Consider the following 25,184-nt stretch of genomic DNA (forward strand, 5'->3'; position numbering starts at 1 on the left):
TCAGTAATTTTCCATTCTATATCCTTATCTTAAAGTCTATAGCAGTCTCCCGAGTTGTTTTTTTTTCTTACCCTGTAGTCTTATCAGTCAAGGACTTATTCTTCTCTGTCAGAGTTAGTGGTCCTATTAACTCTGTTTTTCTATTCTGTGTGAGTGGTCTTATCAATCAAAGACTTGTTTTTCTACTCTGTCAATGTGAGTGGTCTTATCAATCCGTAGCAGCAGATGTCTCGTCTTTTATTACAGAGAAGCATGTTTTACCCTACCCCTATGGCTCTATTCCCCTTAGACTCTGGGGTCATGCACATCTCAATTGTTTGTACTGAAATCGTCTCTCACAATGGGTAAAGGTTCTCTGTGGTATACCTCTCGCCGCGGTCATTACCACTTTCACCACTGCTTTTTATGTTGGTGATTGAACCATTGGTGGAGGCCATTCGTGGGGATCCCAGTATATCAGCTCCAGAAGTGGGATCAAAATTACATCAGATCTCGTTGTATGCAGATGATGTCCTAATTTTTTTTGACATATCCAGCAGTTTCAGTCCCTTGCCTGATACAATGCATTCGCGCGTTTGGCCCTTTTTCAGGGTATAAAATTAATTTTGTGAAATCACAGGCTATGCCTATGGGTGGTCTTACGAAGGAGCTAGCTCTTGAGGGTGACTATAGATTCCTATTTAGGTGGTCACAGGGGGGGTTTTGTGTATTTGGGCATATTCATTACTCCAGTTCTGGATTGGCTGTTTAAAGCCAATTTTACTCAATTATTTGGAAAAATTAAACAAGATCATCAAAGATGGGAGTCTCGTGGTTGGGTTGGATAGCACTTATTAAGATGAATATTCTCCCTCGTTTGCTATACCCTACAAGGATGCTCCCCCTGATTTTCAATAAACAAACACTCAGGAGACTGAACGGCTGGTTCAGCTCCTTTATTTGGCATCATAAGCGCCCCCTCATTAAATTAGCCAAACTGCAGTTGCCTCACAGATTGGGGGGAGTGGACCTTCCAGACATTATAAATTACCAATTAAGCTCACTTTTGACCTACTTGAGTGATTGGGTTTGTGGGGATCCTCTTTCAATATGGCTAGATATCAAAGCCTCACATGCAAGGTGCCCCCTTATCAGTTTGCTGTTTTTGGACAAGATGAGGACAGTTAGGGAATATTACTATAACCCAATAGTCATCAATACTGTTAAAATATGGAGGGCAATTCGGCAGAGGGAAGGCAATATTGGCAAAACATCTTTGTTTACACCTTTAGTGGGTATGCCGGGTTTTCAACTGGGTATGATAGATTCAGGATTTAAACGTTGGGCAGCTAGGGATGTGTCTTGCATGGGCGATTTATTTGAGGGAGATGTAATGATTTCCTTCGGAAGTACGAGTTATCTAATGGACATCTATTTCATTTTTTTCAAGTTAGACATTTTATTCAAAAAAAGATCACACTTTTGACTGATCCCTGCAAATCTGACATGGGGGGTGCTAAGGGCTAAGAGTACTCTCTGTCAGTACTTTATATCATCAGCTGGGGGGGTGCCACCTCAGATGAGTCTGATCGACTCTGCAAGATGTTAAGAGAACTGGGTGTTGAAGTTTCCTTAGAGGCATGGGAGGATATTTGGGAGAATGCAAGGAAGATATCAATTTGCAATAGGACCCATGCTTTACAGCTGAAGATTCTTCACAGGGTCCACTTGGCTCCAGAACGTTTGTCAAAGTTTAAACCAGAGGTATCTTCAGCATGTCTGAAGTGCAAGGTCTGCACGGGCACTCTTACCCATTATCTTTGGTCTTGCGATAGGCGTCAAACATACTGGAGTGCTGTGGTGGGTGCAATGGAGAGGACTTTGGGTGTAGGGGTGGAGAAGGACCCTATCTCTCTCCTTTTGGGCCTACCCACTGTATTTCCTACAGGTGTGCATAAGAAACAATTTTTCAATATTCTCACATTCTGTGCAAGGAAGAATATCTTGCTTGATTGAATATCCGAAAACCTCCCAGGCCTGTCGGGTTGGTGGAAGATTGAAATGGAGCATATTCCCCTGGATTTTCTCACAAATATGGTACACCACAAAACTGAGAATTTTTACAAGACATGACAGTCCTTTTTGGAATACCTGGACACAGATTTATCTGCCACACTAACAAGGGCTTTTATATAGCTGTAACAATTGTGTTTCACGAGTCCAATACCCAGGAGGGAGAAACTGTGAATGCATGAGTGTTTTCTTTGGCTGGGCTGAGTTATTACTATTTATTTGTTTGTTGTTGGTTATTTAGTTATTTAGTTAAATAGCTCGTTTAGGTTTTTTATAATTTTATATTTTTCTATATATGTTTACACATTTGTACATGAGGGTGGGTTGGTTTTTTTTTATTATTTGGGTTTTTTTATACTGTTTTGAATTACATTGTTTTGTACTTGTAATATTAAAAAATCTATTTTTTTCTCAATAAAAATATATTATAAAAAGAAATGAAGGACAGATAGAGTGTGTGAACATCATATTGGACGTAGGACAGTTGATGAATAATAGCAGATATTTAAGGAGATATTCAACTCTTTCCAACCAAAGTATATTCCAGAGGGGAAAAAAGACTTAGAGGGGAGAAAGCATCTGGGGCTAAGTAAGGAAATTGAAGGCAAAGGCAAAAGGTAAGGTATTCCATATTGCAAAGATCAGTGGCAGGCTGAGGGTTGGGACACTTTAAAAGACAAACAAAGGGTTACTGAAAATGTAATAAAAAGAACGAACGTTAATCATGAAAGAAAATTAGTGCAAAATATAAAAATGGATAGCAAATGTTTTTACGGGTATATAAAATAGCTACGTTGAATGTTGGTTCCCTCAGAGAACAACACAGGGGAGTTAATAATGGGGAATACAGACATGGCAGAGACACTAAATCAATACTTTGCCTCAGTTTCATGGTAGGGGACAACAAAAACATCTCAATAGTATTGAATTGCAGAGGTTATAGCTAATAAGGAATTTAAAACAATTGCCATCACTAGGGGAAAAGTACTGAGCAAACTATTGAGATTGAGGTCAGACAAGTCCGCAGGGCCTGAAGGTCTACATCCTCGGGTCTTAAAGGAGGTTGCAGCAGAGATATTGTATCCATTGGTTATAATATTCCAAAATTCCTTTGATTCTGGAAGAGTTCCTGTGGATTAGAAACATGCTAGTATAATGGCCTTATTCAAAAAGGGAGGTAGAAAGTAGGAAACTACAGACCAGTTGATTTAATGTCTCTCATTGGGAAATGGTTTAAAATTAAATATTGATTCAATTATTTGGAAGTAGTAAATAGTAATATTTAGAAAAACAAAACACAATCTATTAGAGATGCCATGATTTGATGAAGAGTAAATAGTAATTGACTAATTGCTAAAATTCTTCAGAATTGGAACAAACAAAGTGGATAATGGAGGTTCCAATGTAGTATATCTGGACTTCCAGAAGGCATTTGTTAAAATTCTCCATAAAAGGTTAATACACGAGATAATATCACACAGGATTTGGGGAATTATATTCGCTTGGATAGAGGATTGGTTAATCAACATAAAGCATAGAAGCAACAAAAGTGGGTCTTTTTCTGGTTGGAAAGCTATCAGTAATGGGATGCTACAGGGTTAGAATGTACTATTGCCAAATTTACAGATGACACTAAAATAGATGGAAAAGTAAGTTGCAATGAATAAATAAGAAGTTTACAAATGGATATGGTTAGACTAGATGAATGAGCCAAATTTGGCAAATGGAATTTAAGGTAGATTAGTATGAAATTATCCATTTTGGAGAAAAGAATGAAATGGCAACTTATTACCTAAGTGAAGAGAAAGTTCAAAATGCTTTGCCATAGAGGAATCTATCTAGGTGTCCTCATACACAACTTGCAGAAAGCTAGTATGCACATACAGTAGGTAATAAGGAGGGCAAATGGAATTTTGTTTTTTATTGCTAAAGGAATGGAGTATATAATGTAGGGAGTGTTGCATATGTAAGACTATATCTGAAGTACCACATACAGTTTTCTTGCCCTTACTTGAGGAAGGATTTAATTACATTGGAGGCAATTCATAGGATGTTCACTAGATTAATTCCTGAGATTGTTTTAAGAAGACAGATTGAGCAGTTTAGACCTATACTCACCAGAGTTTAGAAGGAAGAGGGGAGATCTAACTGAGGTTTATAAAATGCGAAAGGAGATTGACAAAGTAGATACAGAGCAAATGTTTCCTGTTGTGGGCTATTTAGAACAAGAGGTCATAGTTTTAGGGTAGGGGGTGCCAGATTTAAAGCAGAGATGAGGAGGAACTACTTCTTTCAAAGGTATGTGACTCTGGAAATCACTTCCCCAGAGTGTGGTGGACGTTAGGACACTGAATAAATTTAAGGGGGAGATAGACAGGCAGCTTTTTAATTAGTCATAGGTTAAAGGATTATGGCAAGTAGACAAGAAAGTGGAGTCAAGGGCAAGCGGAGTTGAGTCACAATTGTACTAAATGGTGGAGCAGGCTCGAGGGGCCCGATTGCCTACCTCTGCTCCTAGGTTTGATGTAGCCCCTGTTGTAACCTAGGAATATTTAAAGATTGAATCTATAATCCACTATTGACTGACATGACGGAGGCTGGACCTGATTACATCACATATTTTAATCAGTCTGTTCTTTGTTAATGGTACCAGATTCCACCAAATATAGAGAGACATTGAGCGCAACTCACCCCCTAGAGGGTTCTTCTGGAGCAGTCTCTGTTGTGGAAAATGTCCTCCAGCTACCAACTGATATCAACAGAAGAGCAGGATCATCCCAAGGTATGTTTAAATTCTGAAGCAGGGATCACACTGACTTAATTTAAATCTAACACTTTCCTTTTTAGCGCATGCATTTCGTGTAAGGCGTTAGAAGTTCAGCTGGCTGCTCTTGTTCCCTCCTGTCTAATCTGAGTTGGTCCTGGTTTTAGAAACAGCACCAGAGGAAGTATTGGTGAATTTAGAATCAACAAGGAACAATAGTTTAATGCACAGAATTTTATCTTAATTCACAACTGAATCCTCACTGCTGTGTACAAACTGACCAGGTTTTTAATCAGGCTATGTTCAGGACGGGGAAATAATAAGGAGATAGGTGTTTGTCCTATGATTTGTGTGTTCTCAGTACAGTAAGTGGGGCCATAACTGTGAAGCTGTGGGATGTGGCGTGTGTTGGTGGGTCCCTTCTATTGTGTCTGTGCACTGTGCTAGAGCCTTGTGTAATCAAACTGCTTGTTGTTTGGTTAATCACTAGCCTTTGCACATTGTCTATAGCACTACCACTGGGGCCGACATTCTGCTATTTAACAAGGGAGTTCAATTTGAGGCCATTTATATACTATGGGAAGAATTCAGCCTAGTGGCTAATACAGGGCTGACAGTGCCCGAAATATATTTACACTCCTACCCTGGAGCTGTTAATCAATGATCTGAGTGAACTAACTCTGTCTGATCAATCTCTTTTCTCCTCTTTAGGGAAAAGCTCATTAACCCTGGATCCAATGACAGCAAACTACAATTTGGTTCTGTCTGATGATCTGAGATCAGTAACATGGACGAAAACTGAACAGCCCTACCCACATCACCCAGAGAGGTTTAAAGATTGTCCTCAAATCCTCTGCTCCCAGAGCTTCTCCTCAGGATCCCATTCCTGGGATGTGGAGACTGATGGGGATTATTGGAGAGTAGGGATTGTGTATGAGAGCATAGAGAGAGAGGGGAAAATGTCTTATCTTGGAAACAGCTATAAGTCCTGGAGTTTGGATTTTATTGCTGGTTATGTCACAGCCCGGCATAACTCTCAGTTCATAGTCCTTCCATTGCTTCCGTCTGCAAACAGGATCCGAGTTCATTTAGACTATGAGGCTGGGACTTTGTCATTTTTCCAGGTCACTGACTCACTGAAACATTTATACACCTTTCAATCCACATTCACTGAACCTGTGTTTCCAGCATTTTATAGTTGGGACAAATCCCTAAAATTGTTAACTCATCCTGACATCTGAGACACTGTGTCAAGATTTGAGGTTTCAGCAAATTCGGTGATATAATTTCCAGTTTTGTAGCATATTGAGTTTTGCATATTCAGTCAAAAGCACCTCTTTTGCACCAACATGGATGGGGTCCTTTTGTGCTCAAATTGGAATGAATAGTCATTATCAAACACATCACACATGAAACTTAACCTGTTGAATTCTAATTGATTTTATGGTTGTCTTCAAAGACAAAGAATAGACCCGTTTCTGTGTACATCTCAAGCATATGTTAAATTATCAGTAACAGTTATTATTGTATCTTGACAATTACTGGTAATAATAGCTATTATTCTACACTTAAAATGCTGTGAAAACCAATAAATATCTATGAACTCTTCTACCTTGTGGAATAATTTATTAATTTATAAATATGACCATCCATTCCCTCGCAGTTGGCATCACTGATATAGAGGGCAGAGTGTTAGCACATTTGGTAGCACAATGCTTTTCAGATAGCAACCTTTACTTTTCTGAATTTTAATGTTGCTGTAATAAGCATATCATTGCATCAGGTTCATTTTCAAACTTTAGACTTGATGAATTTACAGAGATCTGTCCTTGCTCTTTGAACATCACAATTTGTTTTGGACACAGAGGCAATTTAAATGGCTTTGTTAAAAATCACACAACACCAGGTTGAAGTCCAACAAACTGTTGGATATAACCTGGTGTTGTGTGATTTTTAACTTTATATACTCCAATCCAACACCGGCACCTCTCCAAAAAATGACTTTGAATCTCTTTTGTGAGGGATAAGTGGTCTATGGGTATTTACAACTTGCTAGATTGGATCCAGGGCTCACAATGTGATCAATTCAGTGAGTTGTACACAGACTTTGAAATGTGGCCTGGTTTTTGGGGTAGAACCAGCCAGCACAGTTACAGAAATCTGGGCCTATTGACCAATGTCACTATCCATCTGTATTCTGGATCAGTTTGCCGCCTCCCTTGTCCAAAGTTAGGATGAGAAGAAATATGTTAGTATCTCACAGCAAATGTCAAAAAATAAGATTGTGTGAGGAGAAAATGGTGTGAATAAAAGGCTGATAGGTAAAGACATAATTGTTATGGAAAATTAGCCTTTAAAGGGATCTTTGAAGGGGTTGAATAAAAATATAAAGGAAAAGACTTTGTGGTGTTAATGGATAAGGCTGAAGATGTCGTAAATAGTCAGGGGTAGCCCATCCAGGAAATCCTTCCACTTAATTTTCACCTTATGACATACAGCTCCCCTGGGAATTTTTGGGGCATTGATGATAAATTCCATTCAAATGGAAGTCAGTGCGGACAAGATGCCTTTGCCTCCTTGACACACTCAGTACACTGAAGCGGCATGCTACTGTCAGGGTCACAGACTCAATCATGAGCCAGGATAAAAGATGTGCCAGCTCCTCGAGAGATATCTAGCCCACTCCATACTCTAAGCTGAGAGATTGCTTTCATGCCTGGCCCTAGTACTGCCAGTTTGATCAACTTCCTCTGTAAGATGCATAGGAAATACTCATGCAGATGGACCTGAGATACCCCAGATGCACACCTCTTCTAAAGTGAAGAAACACCAAAGACCCGTTAACTTTAATCCGATACTCTGTGGCAGTGTATAGAAGTCAGATCCAGATGAGGAAGTACACCATGAAGCAGAATGTTTGCACATCCAAAAATAAATATTGATAATATGCCCTGAAGATGATTGACAATTCACTTCTCTGGGAATTGTGGGCAAGGTCCAAAAGCAGATAGATGTTGTGGCCCAGGTATGCATAGGACTGGTCAGGATGGATCATGTGGGTGAGCACTGTGCCAAAACAAGCAAGCAAAGATTTTGTAATCCATGCTGAGGAGAGGGACTGAAGCCAAATGTTGCAGAGAAGTCCAATTTGACCCTGCGATGTTGTGGATAAAGGGATGTAACCACCGGTGGTTGAGTTTGAGAAAAGACTGAGTGGACGGGACATAATGGGCTTTTGCATCCAGAGCTAAGATTTGCTGCTGGCTTCTGATGTTCAGCATTGGTAAGGATATGCCCTAGTATTACCATGAGGACACAATAACCTGGCCAAGGTTTACCAATTCACTCCCTTTCACTTTTTTCAAGTCTGTGACTGTGACAGTGCCCAGGCTCCTTGGCTAGCAGGGGATGATGACGGAAAGTGGGAAGCAAATATGGTCAGATTCCGAAGAGATCCCCAGCCAGTGGCCACCTCTGGATGGAATTGTACCTTGCGCCGGGAGCTTGCTTTCTCCTGAAGGTGTCTGGTTTGTGAGCAATTACTCCAGAGCGGAAAGGAGTGATTCATTTCCCCACCCATCACAGATGCTCCCTGGCCAGCAAGAGCCTACAATGCTGGACAGAGTCAGGCTGGACATTTGCGGAGACACCAGTGTGGTGCAGAGGGGCTACACAGCCAGAAATCCTGATGTGGACTTCCCTCCAGTAAGTGGGAGAGAGCTGTGGATGTGTGTAGAAACTGTCACACATCTCCTTCTAGACTGTGCCTTTGCAAAGGAAGTTTGGAGAGGGATGCTGTGGTTTTTGTTGGGGTTTGTCCCAAGCAGCTCTGTGCTGCAGGACTCTGTGCTTTACTGTCTCTTCCCTGCCACACACAAGATGGACATCAATTGCACCTGGAGGACCATCAACTCAGTGAGGACACTCTTTGGTCTGCCTGAAACCTGTTGGTCTTTCAGAGTAAGGAGTTTGCCTTGACTGAGTGTTGTGGACTGGCATATTAAGGGGTCCAGGACTGCGTGCTGGGGGGCACAGTAGGGACGGCTGCCGCAGAGGCGTAGTGCGGAAGGACCACAGTCTGGGGTCTCCCTGCTTAAGTTGAGTGTGGGGCTGTTTAGTTATCAGACCTCCTGGTGCCTCAAATGCATGTAAATAGTGTCTTGTTCATGTAAGAGACACCTTTGGTTTGTTTGTTGGATAGAGTCAAACTCCAGTGTTTATTTGTTTCTTCATACACAGAGCCGAGCTGCTTCAGTTACTGTATATGAATGGAAAGATATTTATTTGAATAAAATATACTTTGAAGTAAAAGAAAAGTCACTCTCAGTGTGACAGGATCAGACTGTCAGGGTCATTGTCCATGTGACAGAAGCAGACTGTCAGTGTCGGTGCGACAGGAGTAGACTTGTCAGGGTTAGTGTCAGTGTGACAGGATCAGACTGTCAGGGTCAGATGGTCAGGGTCATTGTCAGTGTTAAAGGTATCATGAAATTGGCAACAGTGTGGCCTTAAAGTGGAAGATCAGCCAAGTTTGAGCTGAATAGCAGAGACTGCATGTCCTGTTCCTGCTCCGATTTCCAAAGTGCCTACATCTAAAGAAACCAAAAGGCCAGATTATATTTGGGTTTGGACACTGGAAGGGAATAACTCAGGAATGAGGGGGGCTGAGCTGGGAGTCTTGGAATTTGAAACTCATTTTCTCCTCCAGTCAGAGAGAGCAGGGCTTACAATTGGCAAAGCTGTGCGGAGGCCACAAATAGATTGCCAAGAAATACAGGCATGCTCAGGGTGATAAAGTGATTGATGGAATATCACAGAAGTATTATGGTACAGACGGTGACCATTCAGCCCATCCAAACATTCTCTGGGCATCTTGACTTTATGTTGAACTCTTGTCATTTCTCCCCATAACCATGCACTTTGTTTCCATCTAGTGCCCTCGAATAACCTTCCTCCATCACTAGACAGTACCTTCCAAACCCAGGCTATTCACTGTCTGAAAGAAGCTTTGCCTCACCTCATATTTGCTTCTTCTGCAAAACACTGTGTTATCAGGTTCTTAATCCTTTTGCAAGTGGGAAGTTTCCCCTTATCTACTCTGTTAATCAAATCTCTCTTTTTTCTTTTCCTTTCCATGGAAAACCATCCCAACATTTTCAGTCTATCCTCAGATCTGAAGTTTTTTGGAATCAATCTCATAAACCTTTTCCTGCATTCTCTCACTACAATGCATTCACATCCTTCCTAAAATGTGGCAGTCAAAACACAAGTTGAAATCTAACCTAGCATCTCACAAAATCTCCCTTGTTCCGGTACTCTATGCCCCTAATTAATAAAGCCTAGAATACTCTCTGTATGTCCTGCTCCATTTAATGACTTATGTACGTGTACACCTGGACAAATACATGAATAGGAAGGAAATAGAGGGATATGGAAGGGCAAAATGTGTCGGCGCAGGTCCGAAGGGCCTGTTGCTGTGCTGTATTGTTCTTTCTTTGTTCTTTGACTGTCTTTGACAGTCAGCTAATTTTGGATCCATACTGCTGCTGACCGTTTATCTCTGTGAAAGAGAAACTAGTGTAGCATGGTACAATTGCAACATCCAGATGGGTACACAAAGGTTTGGAGGGATATGGGCCAAATAGGACTAGATTAATTTAGGATATCTAGTCAATATGGACAAGTTGGACTGTTTCTGTGTTGTACAACTCTATGACTCTAAAAGGCCATTTTTGACAGCTCAGCATTGATTGCCCCTGAACCAAAAGATGTCTCCCTAATGACCTGACTTTCCTTCAGAATATCGCACAACATCCCATGGAATTCCACGGTCAGTGTGTCTAACCTCTGAGCCTGAGAACTGTTGAGAACTCACGTAATTGTATCCAACCTCAGTGCTGACAAAAAGGACCAATCAAGCTTAGGGATGCATTGAGTCACTTGGCTACTTGAGGCTCTAATTAATTAATCAATGATTTGATTTTGATTTGGCTTGTTGACTAAAATATATATAGTTTGATAACCTAAAACATAAGACTGTACGCTATGGTAAAGACATTGAGTTTTTCCTGTGAGACAGACAGATTGAGAATCTCAGGAATGAGATTATGAACCAATCAAGGACAGCAATAGAAAGCCATAATGTGGAGGTGCTGGTGTTGGACTGGGGTGGACAAAGTTAAAAAAAAATCACACAACGCCAGGTTATGGTTCAACTGGTTTATTTGGAAGTACAGGCTTTCGGAACTCTGGTCCTTTGTCAGGCAGCTAGTGGAGCAGGATCATAGGACACAGAATTTACAGCAAAAGTTCTGGGATTTACATATTAATGAATCAAAATCTGCAACCCATTCTAAAAGATGAAAGATTTAACAGCAATCTAGGTTTGTTCAATATATTGCATCAATTGTATGAGACTATGATCTGTTGCTATAAATTCTGTGTCCAAGGATCCACAATAACACGATGACTTAACAGGACAAAACACTTCTTTTTTTTTGAAAATACAACATTAAATACATATAGCAAGAGAGATGTAATATTGCTGTTCTGAGGATGGGTCACTGGACCTGAAATGTTAACTTTGATTTCTCTTCACAGATGCTGCCAGACTTGTTGAGATTTTCCGGCAACTTCTAGTTGTGTAGAATGAAAGGTTGTTTATCTGTTTGCAGGCAGCATTCAAACATGATGGTTGAATTGGCAACATAAACAGATGCAAATGCAAATATCACAGTGATTGCAGAGGCATTTCTTCATTCTCCAAACTAATGTTTCTGTCTTTGTCTCTCAGGGATTAGCGTTTGCTTAGCTACTCTCCTTTTTACGTATTAATATACAGTCAGTTTCATACTCCTGACTAGTTTACTTGTGTTTTTACATTTCATCTGATCAATTTGGTTATCCTTTGCTGATTTTAAAACATCTCCTAATCCAGAGATTTACAATATTTTTGCAACATTATTTGACTCTTCTTAGGGACTAAAAATATACAAGCAACTGTGGATGCTGGAAATCTAAAACAAAAACAGAAATTGCTGGAGAATGTCTGTCTGAAAGCATCTGTGGACAGAAAGCAGGGTTAATGTTAACTCTACTTTATCTCCACAAATGCTGCCAGATCAATTGAGTTTCTCCAGCAATTTCTGCTATCTCTTCTTAACAAAGTTACTATTCTTAATTTCCTAAAATGCAACAGATGGACCTTTAGTACTTCTATTTTATGAAATGCTTTGAATAATATCTTGAAATGCATTGTTCTGTCTATTTTCCATATCTATTATATATGAAGGTGTTGTATCAGTTCCAGTGAGTCAAAGGTTAAATTTTCAGTCATATATTAAAAAAAAAGTAAATGTGAACAACAGAGAAATGAATAACAAACAAGGCATTCAAACTGTTAAGGCTAGAAGCCTTGTAGGGCAGAAACCACACTATCAGAGACCTTGGGTAATGAACAGAAAATGCCTATGAAAGACTGTGGGAAAACAAAGATAACATGAGACACACAGACATTGAAATGTGGTAATTGTAACACTTATGCTGTAATTTGTATAAAGTTTAAAAGTGCTCTGTAACTCACCAGAGCGCAATTTATTTTTCTTAGTATTAAGGCTTCTTCTCCCTATGTACGTACGTCATAAATGATAGTTGTCTTGTTTCTTAAAGTCCTCTTAACAATTTGTTAAGTTGACCTCGTATTAATCCATTTCTCCAAAAGTTTTAGTCAGTTCTACCTGCATGACTATACATTGTACACAAGAATTCAGAGCAGGGTTAGGCCATTCAGGTCCTATAGCCAATTATGTTCTTCACTAAGATCAGTATTTCTATGTTGTTGTATTCCAAACAAATTTTTGGATTTGAAATGTTAACTCTGTTTCACTCTCCACATATATTCTGATAACTGCTGAGCTTCTCCAGCAATGCCTTTTATTTTAGATCAGCATTTTTAAACATTTCAAATTTAAAGCACCTGCAGCATTCTACTTTTGGTTTGAAGGTTTTAGTTTTCTGCGTTTCAGTCTGGGCACCTGATTTTTACCCCATTAACATCAACGCATGGGAAAATCGAGCCCTTTTTAAAAGAACATTAACTGGTGCCAAGCCAAGAGACTCAGTCTGCTTTGGTGATGAAAAACTTCATGGACAATCTCACAGTGGAATAAGCTAAGGGAATAGTCTGGAGCCCTATCAGTTGAAATCTTCAAGATCCACACTTTCCATGGTCAAGACCATCTCAGCAGGTTCATCTGTTGTAAATGTTGGTAGAATCTGGGATATTAGATTCTGGTTCTGACTAAAGCAGATCAGAAAAGTCATCCAAACGGCCGCCGTTTCGCTGGAGCTGGACGATGCCCCAGTTGAATTGCTGGTGATTCTAGCAAACTGTGATTAAAGACTTGGGGAGGTGGAGGAGGGATGTTGTTTCAGCGCGGAAAGGCTCCATTCCAAACAAGAGTTCATTCTGACAGCCGATGCTCGGAAATGAGCTGACCGCCAGGAGATATGCCACCGACCCCCAATCACCACACCTCACAATCCGGAGAAGGGCTCCTCCCTTTCCCATTGCTTGCCCCTCCACCCCCGGTCTGTCCGCGGGAACCACACTCCCGCTCCGGACAACTGGGCGCCATTAGCGCGAACACCACTGCGCAGGTGCAGCAGGAGGTCTCGAGGGCGCGGCTCTAACCGCCCCCCGCATTCAAACGGCAGCGCGCGCGCGCGCGGCGGCCACTGGCTCAGGGTGAGATAGTCCAGTCGCAGAGCTCCGCCCACGTGTACCGGCGTCGTCATCGAGAGGCAGAGGCTGAGACTTGGCCCAGGAGAAATGAGGCAGAGTGGAGAGAAGAAAAAAAGGCGACCATTGAATGTGGGAGAAAGTGTTAGACATTACAACTCTGGGAAAAAAAAGTCTCTGACTGTCAATCCTGCCTATGCCAATCATAATTTTATAGACTTCTATCAACCTCCCCACGACCTCCAGTGCTCCAGAGAAAACAACCCACATTTTACTAGCCTCCTTACAGCTCACACCCTCTAATTCAGTCAGCATCCTGGTAAACCTCTTCTGCACCCTCTTCATAGCCTCCACATCTTTTCTGTGATGTGGTGACCAGAATTGAATGCAAAAATCTTAAGTGTGGCCAAACCAAAGTCTTATAAAGCTGCAACATGACATCTTGGCTCTTGTACTCAGTTCCCTGACCAATAGAGACAATCATTCTATATGTCTACTTTACCACCCAACTCTTTCAGGGAGCTATGGACTTGAATCCCATTGCACATCAGTGCTGTTCAGGGTACAGCCATTAACAGTATACTTTTCCTTAATATTTGATCTTTCAAAGTGCAGTGCTTCACATTTAACTGGATTAAACTCCATCTGCAATTTCTCTGCCCATATCTACAACTGAACTATATCCTGTTATATCCTTTGACAACCTTCTACACTATCCACCACTCCATGAGTCTTTGTATTGTTTGCAAACTTATTAACCCACCCATCTACATTTTCATCCAAGTTTCATATATCACAAACAGCAGAGGTTCCAATATAGATCCATGCGGAACACCACTTGTCACTAATGGATGCATTACTTGTAATTTTCCAAAAATCATTGGATTCTGGAGAAGTACTGGAGGATTGGAAAACTGTCAATGTGACACCCCTATTCAAAAAGGAAGGGAGGCAAAAAAATGGGTAACTATAGTCTGATGAGCCTAACATCTATTGTTGAAAGATTTTGGAATTAGTTATTAAGGAAGTAATAGCAACACATTTGGAAAATCATTGTCTAGTCAACATCAGCATGACTTCATGACAGGGAAATATGTTTGATTAATTTATGAGAGTTTTTTGAGGAAGCTTCAAGCATAGTAGATAGAAGGGAGTCAGTAGATATGTTGTATATGGATTTCCAGAAGGCATTCGGCAAAGTACCTCAACAAAAGTTTTTTTTTAATGTACTCTTGGGATGTGGGTGTCTCTGGCTAAGCCAGCATTTATTGCCCACCCCTAATTGCCTAGAGGACAGTTAAGAGTCAACCACATTGCTGTAGGTCTGAAATCACATGTTGGCCGACCAGGTAAAGATGACAGATTCCCTTCCCTAAAGAACGTTAGTGAACCAGATGGGCATTTCTGAAAATTGACAATGGATTTCTGATCATCATTAGACTCCTAATTCCAGATTTAAAGAGAAATCAAATTCCACCATGACAGGATTTGAATCCAGATCCCCAGAACATTAGCTAAGTTTCTGGATTAGTAGTCTAGTGATAATACACTAGGGCATGGCTAGAAGATTTACTAATGGGCAGGGAACAGTGAGTGGGGATAAGAGGTTTCTCTTTCAGGTTGACAACCTGTAACCAGTGGGGTTCCATGGGGATCAGTGCTGAGATCACAACTGTTTAAAATATACGTTAATAACTTGGAGGAAGGAAGTGAAGGTACTTTAGCTAGATTTGCAAATGACACAGAAATACATGGAAATGAAAGTTGTGAGGGGATGCAGTTTATAGATATTAATAGGTTAAGTAAGTGGGCAAAATTTTGGTAATTGGAGTGGAAAAAAAAGTGAAGTTGTTCATTTTGAAAAGGAAAACAAAAGAAACAGTATTATTTAAATGGAGAAAAGCCACAACACAAGGGAGTTGGGGGTATTTGTGAATTAAATGCAGAAAGCTAGCCTAGAGGTACAGCAAGTAATTAGGAAGGCTGATGAAATGTTGGCCTTTATTTCAAGGGAGTTGGAGTTAAGAGTGGGGATGTCTTACTGCAAATGTACGAGGTGCCGGTGAAACCACAGCTGGAGTACTGTGAGCAGTTTTGGTCCCTTTTTTAAAGGAGTTTCATTGGAAGCAGTTCAGAGGAGGTTCACTAGGATGATCCCCAGCATGGAGCGATTGTCTTATGAGCAAAGACTGAACAAGTTGGGACTCTACTCACTGGAATTTAGAAGATTGAGAGATGATCTCATTGGAACAAATAGGAATCTTAAGGAACTTGATAGGGTGTATGCATAGAGGATGTTTCCCCTCAGGGGACAATCTAGGACCCGAGGACATAGGCTCAGAATAAAGGAGTGGCAATTTATGACTGTGATGAGAAGGAATTTCTTCTCTGAGTGTTGAGAGTCTTTGGAACTCCATCCCACAGAGAGCTGTGGGGACAGGTCCCTTCGGTATATTGAAGACTAAGATAGTTATACTTTTGATAAGTAGGGGAATCAAGGGAAACAGGGAAAGGGCAGGAAAGTGGATGTAATAAATGTTGGATCAGCCATGATCCAGTTGAATGGTGAAGCAGGCTTGACTGGCTGAATCACCTACCGTTGTTCCAATTTCTTATGGTCCAGAGGAGAGACAGGTTGTTGGTGTGGATTCTTTTATCTCATCAAAGTTGTGAAGGCAGCACACTACTTTCTAGTCAAGGTGTAAGGAAATGTCTCTCTGAGTCTTTCTTCTCTTCTCCTTGTGAATCTTCTGTTTAGAGAAAGCAGCATTTTCAGGACTGCCTGATGAGGGCTCCTGCCTATATGGGCTGTCTAATGAGGATCCCCACTACCCCAACACACTTTCACTATACCTTGTTTCTAGGGACAGGTAATTTGCTCTGTGTCAATCAATTGCCTGAATCCTTTTGACTAATGGCTATGGGATGGCTATTCATGATACTGGATGACTGTTATCCCCTTGCCCACCTCCTTTTGAAGGTTACTTTCCATTCCTTCTAAGAACAAAACCTTCTTATTTTTGAAAACATTGCACACATAATAGTGTAGTGTGATGCCTGATTAAACATTTGTTTATGCTAGTAGTTGGTTAGTTACTGTGTTGACAGTGACAATAACATATGACAAAAACAAAACCTCATGTTACACAGGAAATCAGAAATATGCAATACTGAGTAAACACGGGTTTAAAGAGGACCCATATTTCCAACAGTCCCCCTTTGAGAAGGAAATATACCTGTTGACTTCTCACAACTAATTTTTAATGAACCTATTTATTTCTAAGGTAAGGTTCAGTTCTTCATTTTCTTGATTATATATTGAAGATAACAGAAAAAAGCCAATAGAATTATTACTATCATACTTTGAGCAGCTACTAACTATACCTCAATCAAGGGATCTGACTAACACTAAACCTGGTCAAATTAGAAAGCACTCTGAGTTTTTAATTTCTTCTTCTATTTCTTTGTTCAACTGGACTGTTTAAACCAGATGCTCTTCCATGGTACTGGTCCTATCTCAAATTTATCTGATGTGCTGAAATAAAGGGGAAATTGGGTAGCCAAATTGAGATGGTGTTAGTACCTCATTCTTCATAAAGATATTAACTTTTAGCATTGTCATGACACGGGTACCTCCCCCCCCCATGCTTAATTTAAACCAGCAACACAAAAGATTTATCCTGTGCAGTAATCTGTGAAAATTTGAGAGGCGAAGAACTATCCCAATGATCGCTATTTAAAGTAAAAATTACCAACTTTATTTCTTAAAGTATAACAGAGAATAATTATCTAACAATTCCTTTCTCTAACCTATCTTTTACCTTTCCCTTCTACAATACTAGTCCGATAAAACCCCCCAAATAAGATTGACCAAAAATGCAACTTGCAAAACCAGCCAGCTGTCGAATCTTCTCTTTATGTCTTCCTCTGTCTTCTTTTCTTCTTCTTAGGGATTTCTGTGTCACAGGTCATGGATCAATAAAGGTACCTTTAAGAGAGTTATTCTCAGGGCAGTGTGCGTGTGTCACCTCTGTCACCTCTGCTTTTGCAAATTTAGTTTTATTTAAGTTTATCACCAGTTTTGCTTCTCGTAGTCATTCAAAGAGCTCTGCTAACTGTACCATGTGATTTTTCCAGGACTTACTATGATCACTACATCATCCAAATAGACTGCACAGTTTGTTAACCCAGCTACAACTCTGTTCATGGGTCTTTGGAATGTGGCGGGTGCGTTCGTCATTCGAAAAGGCATCATGTTAAACTGATTTAGCCCATTTGGGGTTACAAATGCAGAACTTTCTTTTGCCATCTCTGATAAACGTATCTGCCAGTGACCACGCAGTAAGTCCAGCTTGATGATGTAAGTGGTTTGTCCGACTTTCTCGATACAGTCCTCCAATCTCCGTATTGGGATGTGAGTCTGATTTTGTAATGACGTTGACCTTCTGATAATCCACTCAGAATCGTTGAGTCCTGTCAGGTTTGGGAACTAAGATGATCGGCGAACTTCACTTGGTCTTGGTTTGATGATGTCTTTGTCGAGCATGGTCTCCATCTCCTTCTGGACCTCTCTGGCTTTGAAAGGGTTAAGCCGATAGGGGTGTTGTTTTATTGGAGCAGTATTTCCTATGTCTGCTTCATGTACAATATCATTTGTCCTCCGCATCTGATTCTTATATATGTCCTTATACTGCAGTAACAAATCTTTCAGCTGTGTTCTATGCTCTTGAGACAGATAGCTTACTAACCTATCCCACTCCTCAAGGACTTCTCCATTTTTAAATCTATTTTGAGGCACATCATAATCCACATCATCTGGATTTGATTCCTCGCTCTGCGGGGCAGTAACTAATACCTTTTTTTACAGTTCTTTCTCTCTAATATAATATGGTTTCAGCATGTTCACATGACAGACCCAATACCTTGTTTTTCTATCTGGCACCTTTACTGGATAGTTCATCTGACTCAACTCTTTCTCATTTTGAGAGGGACCACTAAACTTGCCTTTGAAGGGATCTCCTATCACTGGTAACACTACTAGCATATCATCCTCTCAGGAAAATGTCTGAGTCTCCAAGCTTTTATCTACCACCTGCTTCATTCTACACTGTGCCCTCTTTAGGTCCTGTTTAGTTAACTCACCTACTTGATTTAGTCTCTCCCCCTTCCCTCCGATACATAATCTTAGTGTGAGATCTCCAACTTTGGTCCTGTCAATTTGTCTTTAATTAATTTCAAAGTGCCTCTCAGTTCATAACTGAATATTAACTCAAAGGGAGTGAACGGAATAGATTCATTTAGAGCATATCTAATGGGAAACAATGTGAATGAAATGCCTTTACCCCAATAATTCGGGTAATCCTGACAGAATGCTCTCAACATGGTCTTAAAGGTCTGATACCATCTTTCTAAAGCTCCCTGGGTTTCAGGATGATACACACTGGATTTTAAGTGCTGTATATCTAAGCTATCCATAACCTCCTTAAACAGCCGAGCAGTAACATCTGACCCTTGATCCAGCTGAATCTCTCTGGGTGGCCTGTACTGCGTGAAGAAAGCTACTCTGCCACCTGTTTTTACCTTGATACTTCATAATGGAATTGCCTCCAGAAATCTGGTAGACACATCCAATATGATTAGCAAGTACTGGTTCCCACTTTTATTTCTCAGGAGGGGACCTACACAATCAATTATAACTCGTGTGAAAGGTTCTTCAGATGTGGAAATTGGCAACAAAGGGGCTGGTTTTATTACTGCCTGTGGCTTACCTATCATTTGGCATGTATGACACGTATGGCAAAAGTCAACCAAATCCTTGTGCATTCCAGGCCAATAAAAATGTTTTTGTACCTTAGTCTGAGTCTTTAGTATCCTGAGGTGACCTCCTAGGTCAGGTAGTTCATGTGCTACCCATAACACCTCCTGTCTGTATGCTACCGGCAACACAATCTGGTGCACTTCGGCCCATTTCTTCTCTGCACTAACCTGCCATGGTCTCCATTTCCGCCTTTGGATTCTATCTTTCAGATAATAATCCTCCGGAATATTCTTTGCTTCCTTTTTGAAGTACACATCCACATGTGTACTATTGTCTTGTCTTGTTGCAAGTCCCGTAGCCTTCCAGGAATAAACACTTCTGTCTGACCCTCTGCCTGTTCAGGTTTTTCCTGCACCATTACATCAAACAGGGTATCCGCGAACTGAACTCCCTCATCTTTCTCTTTACTTTTGGATTTGTGCTGTGACTTATGATAGTGGGATCTGGTTATCACACAATCGGGGAAAATACCAGGATATTTCTGTTTTAACTCCTCAGTTTCTTGGTCTTCCTTGAGCATCTCAACAAGTGGTGTCACTCTCACCTTGGATCCTGTCAAACCATTCCCAAGAACAAACTGAATTCTTGGAACTGACACTCTGTCAATCACTATCACTGTAACTTCCCTAGTCTTAAGTTCCCCAACCTGATCTTACATAGGGGAACGCTAAATTTCTGTCCATCTATCCCACAAATTACCACACTCTTGGGTAACATCAGAAAGAGTGAATATTCGCTTGTCCCTTACTATCAGCGATTGGTTAAATCCTGTATCTCTCAAAATTATAACTTCTTGTCCTTCTCCCCCTGTTCGTTCCGAGTAAACATTACCCACAGAGTGAATTCTTTGTAGAGATCAGGTATTAACTCTATATCCAGCCTCTGCCTAGGCTGTGCACTCTCCTGCATCTCCTCGGCTTCTTCTTGGGCTCTCCTTTACTACCTTCAGTAATGCCACTGGCTTAGTTTCTTTTACTACAACATTTCCCACAGTGCCTTTCTTTAATGACCATCACTGTGACTTTACGTGTCCCACCTTTTGGCAATGAAAGCACCTTTTCCCAGTGCCCTTCTGAAACCACTGGCACTGTAATTTTCTGTGTCCCACTCCCACACCTGAGTCTTTCCTGTCCACCCTCTTTGACTTATTTAACCTGTGGTGAACACTTATCAGTTTCCTCTATTCTTGATTCTGTAGTGTAGGATCTCCCCTTCTCCCAACTTCTATCCCTCACAGGACGAAATTCTGGTCAGAAACTTGCCTTATGCACCAACATGTACTCATCTGCTAATTCTGCTGCCCTTCTCACTTCCTGGACTGTCTGTTGCTCCGAGTTAATTCTTACCATCTCTGGAAGTGAGTTTTTAAACTTCTCCAGCAGAATAATCTCTCCTAGAGCCTCAAAGGTCTTATCTATTTTCAAAGCACGCACCCATCGATCAAAATTATGATGTTTAATTCTTTCAAACTCAACATAAGTCTGACCTGTTTTTTTCTTTATGTTTCTGAGCCGCTGTGTATATGCTTCTGGTACCAATTCATAAGCACTTAAAATAGCTTGTTTAACCTCTTCATAATCTCTTGACCCCTCATCTGACAGCATGGCAAACCTCACTAACTCTGCCTACCAGTTTAGTCTGAACTAGCATTACCCATAAATCCTCAGATCACTCCATCTGTCTAGCCAATTTTTCAAATGAAATAAAGAAGGCATCAACATCATTTTCATCAAAATGTGGCAGAGTTTTGACATATTAGTATATATCTAAACTATTAAATTAGATTGGCAGGGGGTGGGAACCAGAACTACATATCTGAGAGGGGAGGTAGTTGTAGATGGGGCAGTGACAGGATGTAGTGAATCTATCAGGGAGGTTTTTCATGTGATGAAACAAAGGGATTGGTTAAAGTGTGTCTGCTTTAACGCAAGGCGTGTCAGAAATAAGAGTGATGAACTTAGAGCATGGATCAGTACTTGGGACTATGATGTTGTGACCATAGCGAAGACGTGAGTTTCACAGGGGCAGGAATAGTTGCTAGATGCTCCAGGGTTTAGAACATTTAAAAAGAACAGGCAAGGCGTAAAAAAGAGGATGGGGTATAGTATTACTAATCAGAGAGTGTGTCATAGCTACAGAAATGAAGGTTGTTGAGGAAAGTTTGTCTACTAAGTTAGTATGGGTGGAAGTTAGGAGTAACAAGGGAGCAGCCATCTCTTTGGGGGTTTTCTACATACCCCCTAATAGCAGTAGGGAGATCGAAGAACTCATAGGCAGCGAGATTTTGGGAAAATGCAGATGTAGCAGGGTTGTTGCTTTGGGTGACTTCAACTTCCTCAATATTGACTGGAACCTCTTTAGTGTAGATGGTTTGGATGGAGTTGTTTTTGTCAGATGTGTTCAGGAGGGTTTCCTTACTTAGTATGTAGACAGACCGACGAGGGGAGAGGCCATTTTGGATTCGGTGCTCGGCAATGAGTCAGGACAGGTGTCAGATTTCACGGTGGGAGAACACTTTGATGACAGTGACCACAAGTGCCTCACATTTACCATAGCCATGGAGAGGGAAAGGAGCAGTTAACCATGAGAAGAAATTTAATTGGGGAAAAGGAAATTATGATGCTATCAGACAGGAGTTGGGAAGTACAGATTAGGAGCAACTATTCCACAGAAAGGGTACAACAAACATGTGGAAACTGTTTAAGGAGCAGTAGTTGCGAATGATACATAAATTTGTTCCTCTGAGACAGGCAAGAAGGAGTAAGATTAAGGAGCCTTGGATGAGGAGAACAGAGGAGCTTCTCGTCAAAAGGAAGAAGGCAGCTCACATAAGGTAGAGAAAGCAAGGATCGAGCACAGCCTTATAGGATTACAGGTTTCCTAGAAAGGAGCTCAGAAATGGACTGAGGAGAGCCAGGAGGGGGCACGAGAAAGGCTTGGTGGGAAGGATTTGGAAGAACCCAAAGGCATTTTACTCATATGTGAGTAATAAAGGAGCGATCAGGGAGAAGGTAGGGCCGGTCAGGGATAGTGTAGGGAACTTGTGCATGGATTCTGACCAGATAGGGGAAGCCCTAAATGAGATTTTTGCTTTGGTTTTCACTAAGGCAAGGGACCTTGCGAATGAGAACTTGAGGAACCAGGAAACAGGATTGAACAGATTGAGATTGAGGAAGTTGATATGCTGGAAAGCTATACGGGAGATATTACAGAGATAGGAAAACAAGGCTGCAAATGTTAACAGAGATAGCAAAACAAACTTTGGAGACATTACAGAAATGGGAAAACAAGGCTGGATATGTCACAGAGACAGGCAAACACGGCTGGAAATATTTGACATAATGAAAACAGAGGCTAGAGATGTTACAGAAATAGAAGATCAAGGCTGTGCACACTTACAGAAGTAGGAGAGCGAGGCTGGAATGCTACAGTCAGTCTTTAGATTAGATTAGATTAGATTACAGTGTGGAAACAGGCCCTTCGGCCCAACAAGTCCACACCGACCCGCCGAAGCGAAACCCACCCATACCCCTACATTTACCCCTTACCTAACACTACGGGCAATTTAGTATGGCCAATTCACCTGACCCTGCACATCTTTGGACTGTAGGAGGAAACCAGAGCACCCGGAGGAAACCCACGCAGACACGGGGAGAACGTGCAAACTCCACACAGTCAGTCGCCTGAGTCGGGAATTGAACCCGGGTCTCTGGCGCTGCGAGGCAGCAGTGCTAACCACTGTGCCGCCGTGCCGCCCACGATGTCTGTGGTTTTGGAAAGGTTTTGGAAAGAATTCTGAGGGATAGGATTTATGACTATTTGGAAAAGCATAGTGTGATTAAAAGCAGTCAGCATGGCTTTGTGAGGGGCAGATCATGCCTCACAAATCTTATTGAGTTCTTTGAGGAGGTGACGAGGCAGGTTGATGAAGATCGAGCAATGGATGTATATATGGACTTCAGCAAGGAATTTGATAAGGTTCCCATGGTAGGCTCGTTCATCAAGTCAGGAGGTATGGGATACAGGAAGATTTGGCTATCTGGATTCAGAATTAGTTGGCTGACAGAAGGCAGAGACTGGTCGTAGATGGAAAGTGTTCTGCCTGGTAGTGAGTGATGTCCCGCAGGGCTCTGTTCTTGGGCCTCTGCTCTTTGTAGTTTTTATAAATGACTTGGATGAGGAGGTTGAGGGGTAGGTTAGTAAATTTGCAGATGACACAAAGGTTGGAGGTGCCGTTGATAGTATTGAGGGCTGCTGCAGGCTGCAGCACGACATTGACAGGATCAGAGCTGGGCAGAGAAATGGCAGATGCAGTTCAACCTGGATAAATGCGAAGTGATGCATTTTGGGAGGTCAAACTTGAAAGCTGAATATAAGATTAAAAACAGAATTCTTGGCAGTGTGGAGGAACAGAGGGTCTTGGTGTTCAAGTGCATAGGTCCCTCAAAGTTATCACCCAAGTGGATAGGGTTGTTAAGAAAGCAAATGGTGTATTGGTTTTCATTAACAAGGGGATCGGGTTTAAAAGCCACGAGGTTTTGCTGCAGCTGTACGAAACCCTGGTGAGACAACACTTGGAATATTATGTCCAGGTCTGTTCGCCTTACTATGGGAAAGATACGGAGGCTTTGGAGAAGGTGCAAAGAAAGTTTACCAGGATGCTGCCTGGACTGAAGGGCTTGTTTTATGAAGAGAGGTTGACTAAGCTCAGACGTTTCTCTCTGGAGAGAAGGAGGAAGAGAGGTGACCTGATCGAGGTATACAAAGTAATGAGAGGCTTGGATAGAGTTGATAGCCAGAAACTTTTCCCCAGGGCAGGATTGACTGCCATGAGGGGTCATATTTTGAGATGTTAGGAGGAAGATATAGAGGAGATGTCAGAGGTACGTTCTTTATGCAGAGAGTTGTGAACGTATGGAATGCGTTGCCAGTGGTGGTGGTAGAAGTAGAGTTATTTGGGACATTTGGTGACTGCTGGATATGCACATGGACAGCGGTGAATTGAAGGGACCGTAGATTAGGATATTTTATTTTCGATTAGGATTAATCCTTGGCACAACATCATGGGCCAAAGGGCCTGTTCTGTGCTATGCTTTTCTATGTTCTATATCACTACCTTCTCTTTTAATCTTCATCCTGTTAATTTAACTTTGCTGATTAAGTTGCAACTTCTCAAGTTCAAATTCTCTCTCTTTTTGTCTCTCCCTTTCTTCTCTCTCTCTTTGCTCAGCTAAGAACCTTCTCTTTTTCCTCTCTCATTCTCTTCTCTCTTTCTTTCTCTTTCTCCCTCCTCTTCTCTCTCTCTTTCTCTTTCTCTCTCCCTCTCTCTTTTCTCTCTCTCTCTCTGTTTATCTTCTAACTCCATTTTCCTTAATTGCTATTTAGTTTTTCTACCTCTACTGCACTTGTCTGTTTCTCTGACAGACCAAGTGTTTGAATCATTCCCTTACAATTTCAGCTTTACTTTTGTCCTTGGTTAAACCCAAATTTAATTTCTTCTAAACTTCCTTGGCAAATTTGAGAATCATCTTAAAATCCCAGAAACTCTTTAGCAATTTTAAGACCCATTTCTCTCACTTTTAATTTAATCAACCATAAGTCACCAAAATTAAGTAAATTGTCTTATTGACATTTTATTTAAAGATCTAGGACACTAAACTGCAATTGTTAAATCTGCTGGGATTTCTTTGTACCCCCAAGTCTATTCAAATCTGTCTAAACCAGTTCAAGTCCCAGACTAGCCCTCCAAACTGTTACAATACAGCTAAACTGCTCTGCTTAATTTAAACCAACAACACAGAAAAGATTTA

The 25,184-nt window shown here is 41.1% G+C and overlaps 1 protein-coding gene across 1 annotated transcript in view; it reads left to right on the forward strand.

Annotated features, from left to right (window-relative positions):
- LOC122556785 (E3 ubiquitin/ISG15 ligase TRIM25-like) overlaps window positions 1–6,418 on the forward strand; it is a 50,519-nt gene extending 44,101 nt beyond the window's left edge. Inside the window, exons 8-9 of the mRNA XM_043703954.1 lie at window positions 4,706–4,834; window positions 5,528–6,418. Coding sequence (XP_043559889.1) covers window positions 4,706–4,834; window positions 5,528–6,057 — 659 coding nt within the window. The 3' untranslated portion in view covers window positions 6,058–6,418. The remainder of the gene's footprint in view (window positions 1–4,705; window positions 4,835–5,527) is intronic.
- Window positions 6,419–25,184: the final 18,766 nt, after the last annotated feature.

The sequence above is a fragment of the Chiloscyllium plagiosum genome, chromosome 14 (genome assembly GCF_004010195.1).
Source record: "Chiloscyllium plagiosum isolate BGI_BamShark_2017 chromosome 14, ASM401019v2, whole genome shotgun sequence".
Taxonomy (NCBI): domain Eukaryota; kingdom Metazoa; phylum Chordata; class Chondrichthyes; order Orectolobiformes; family Hemiscylliidae; genus Chiloscyllium; species Chiloscyllium plagiosum.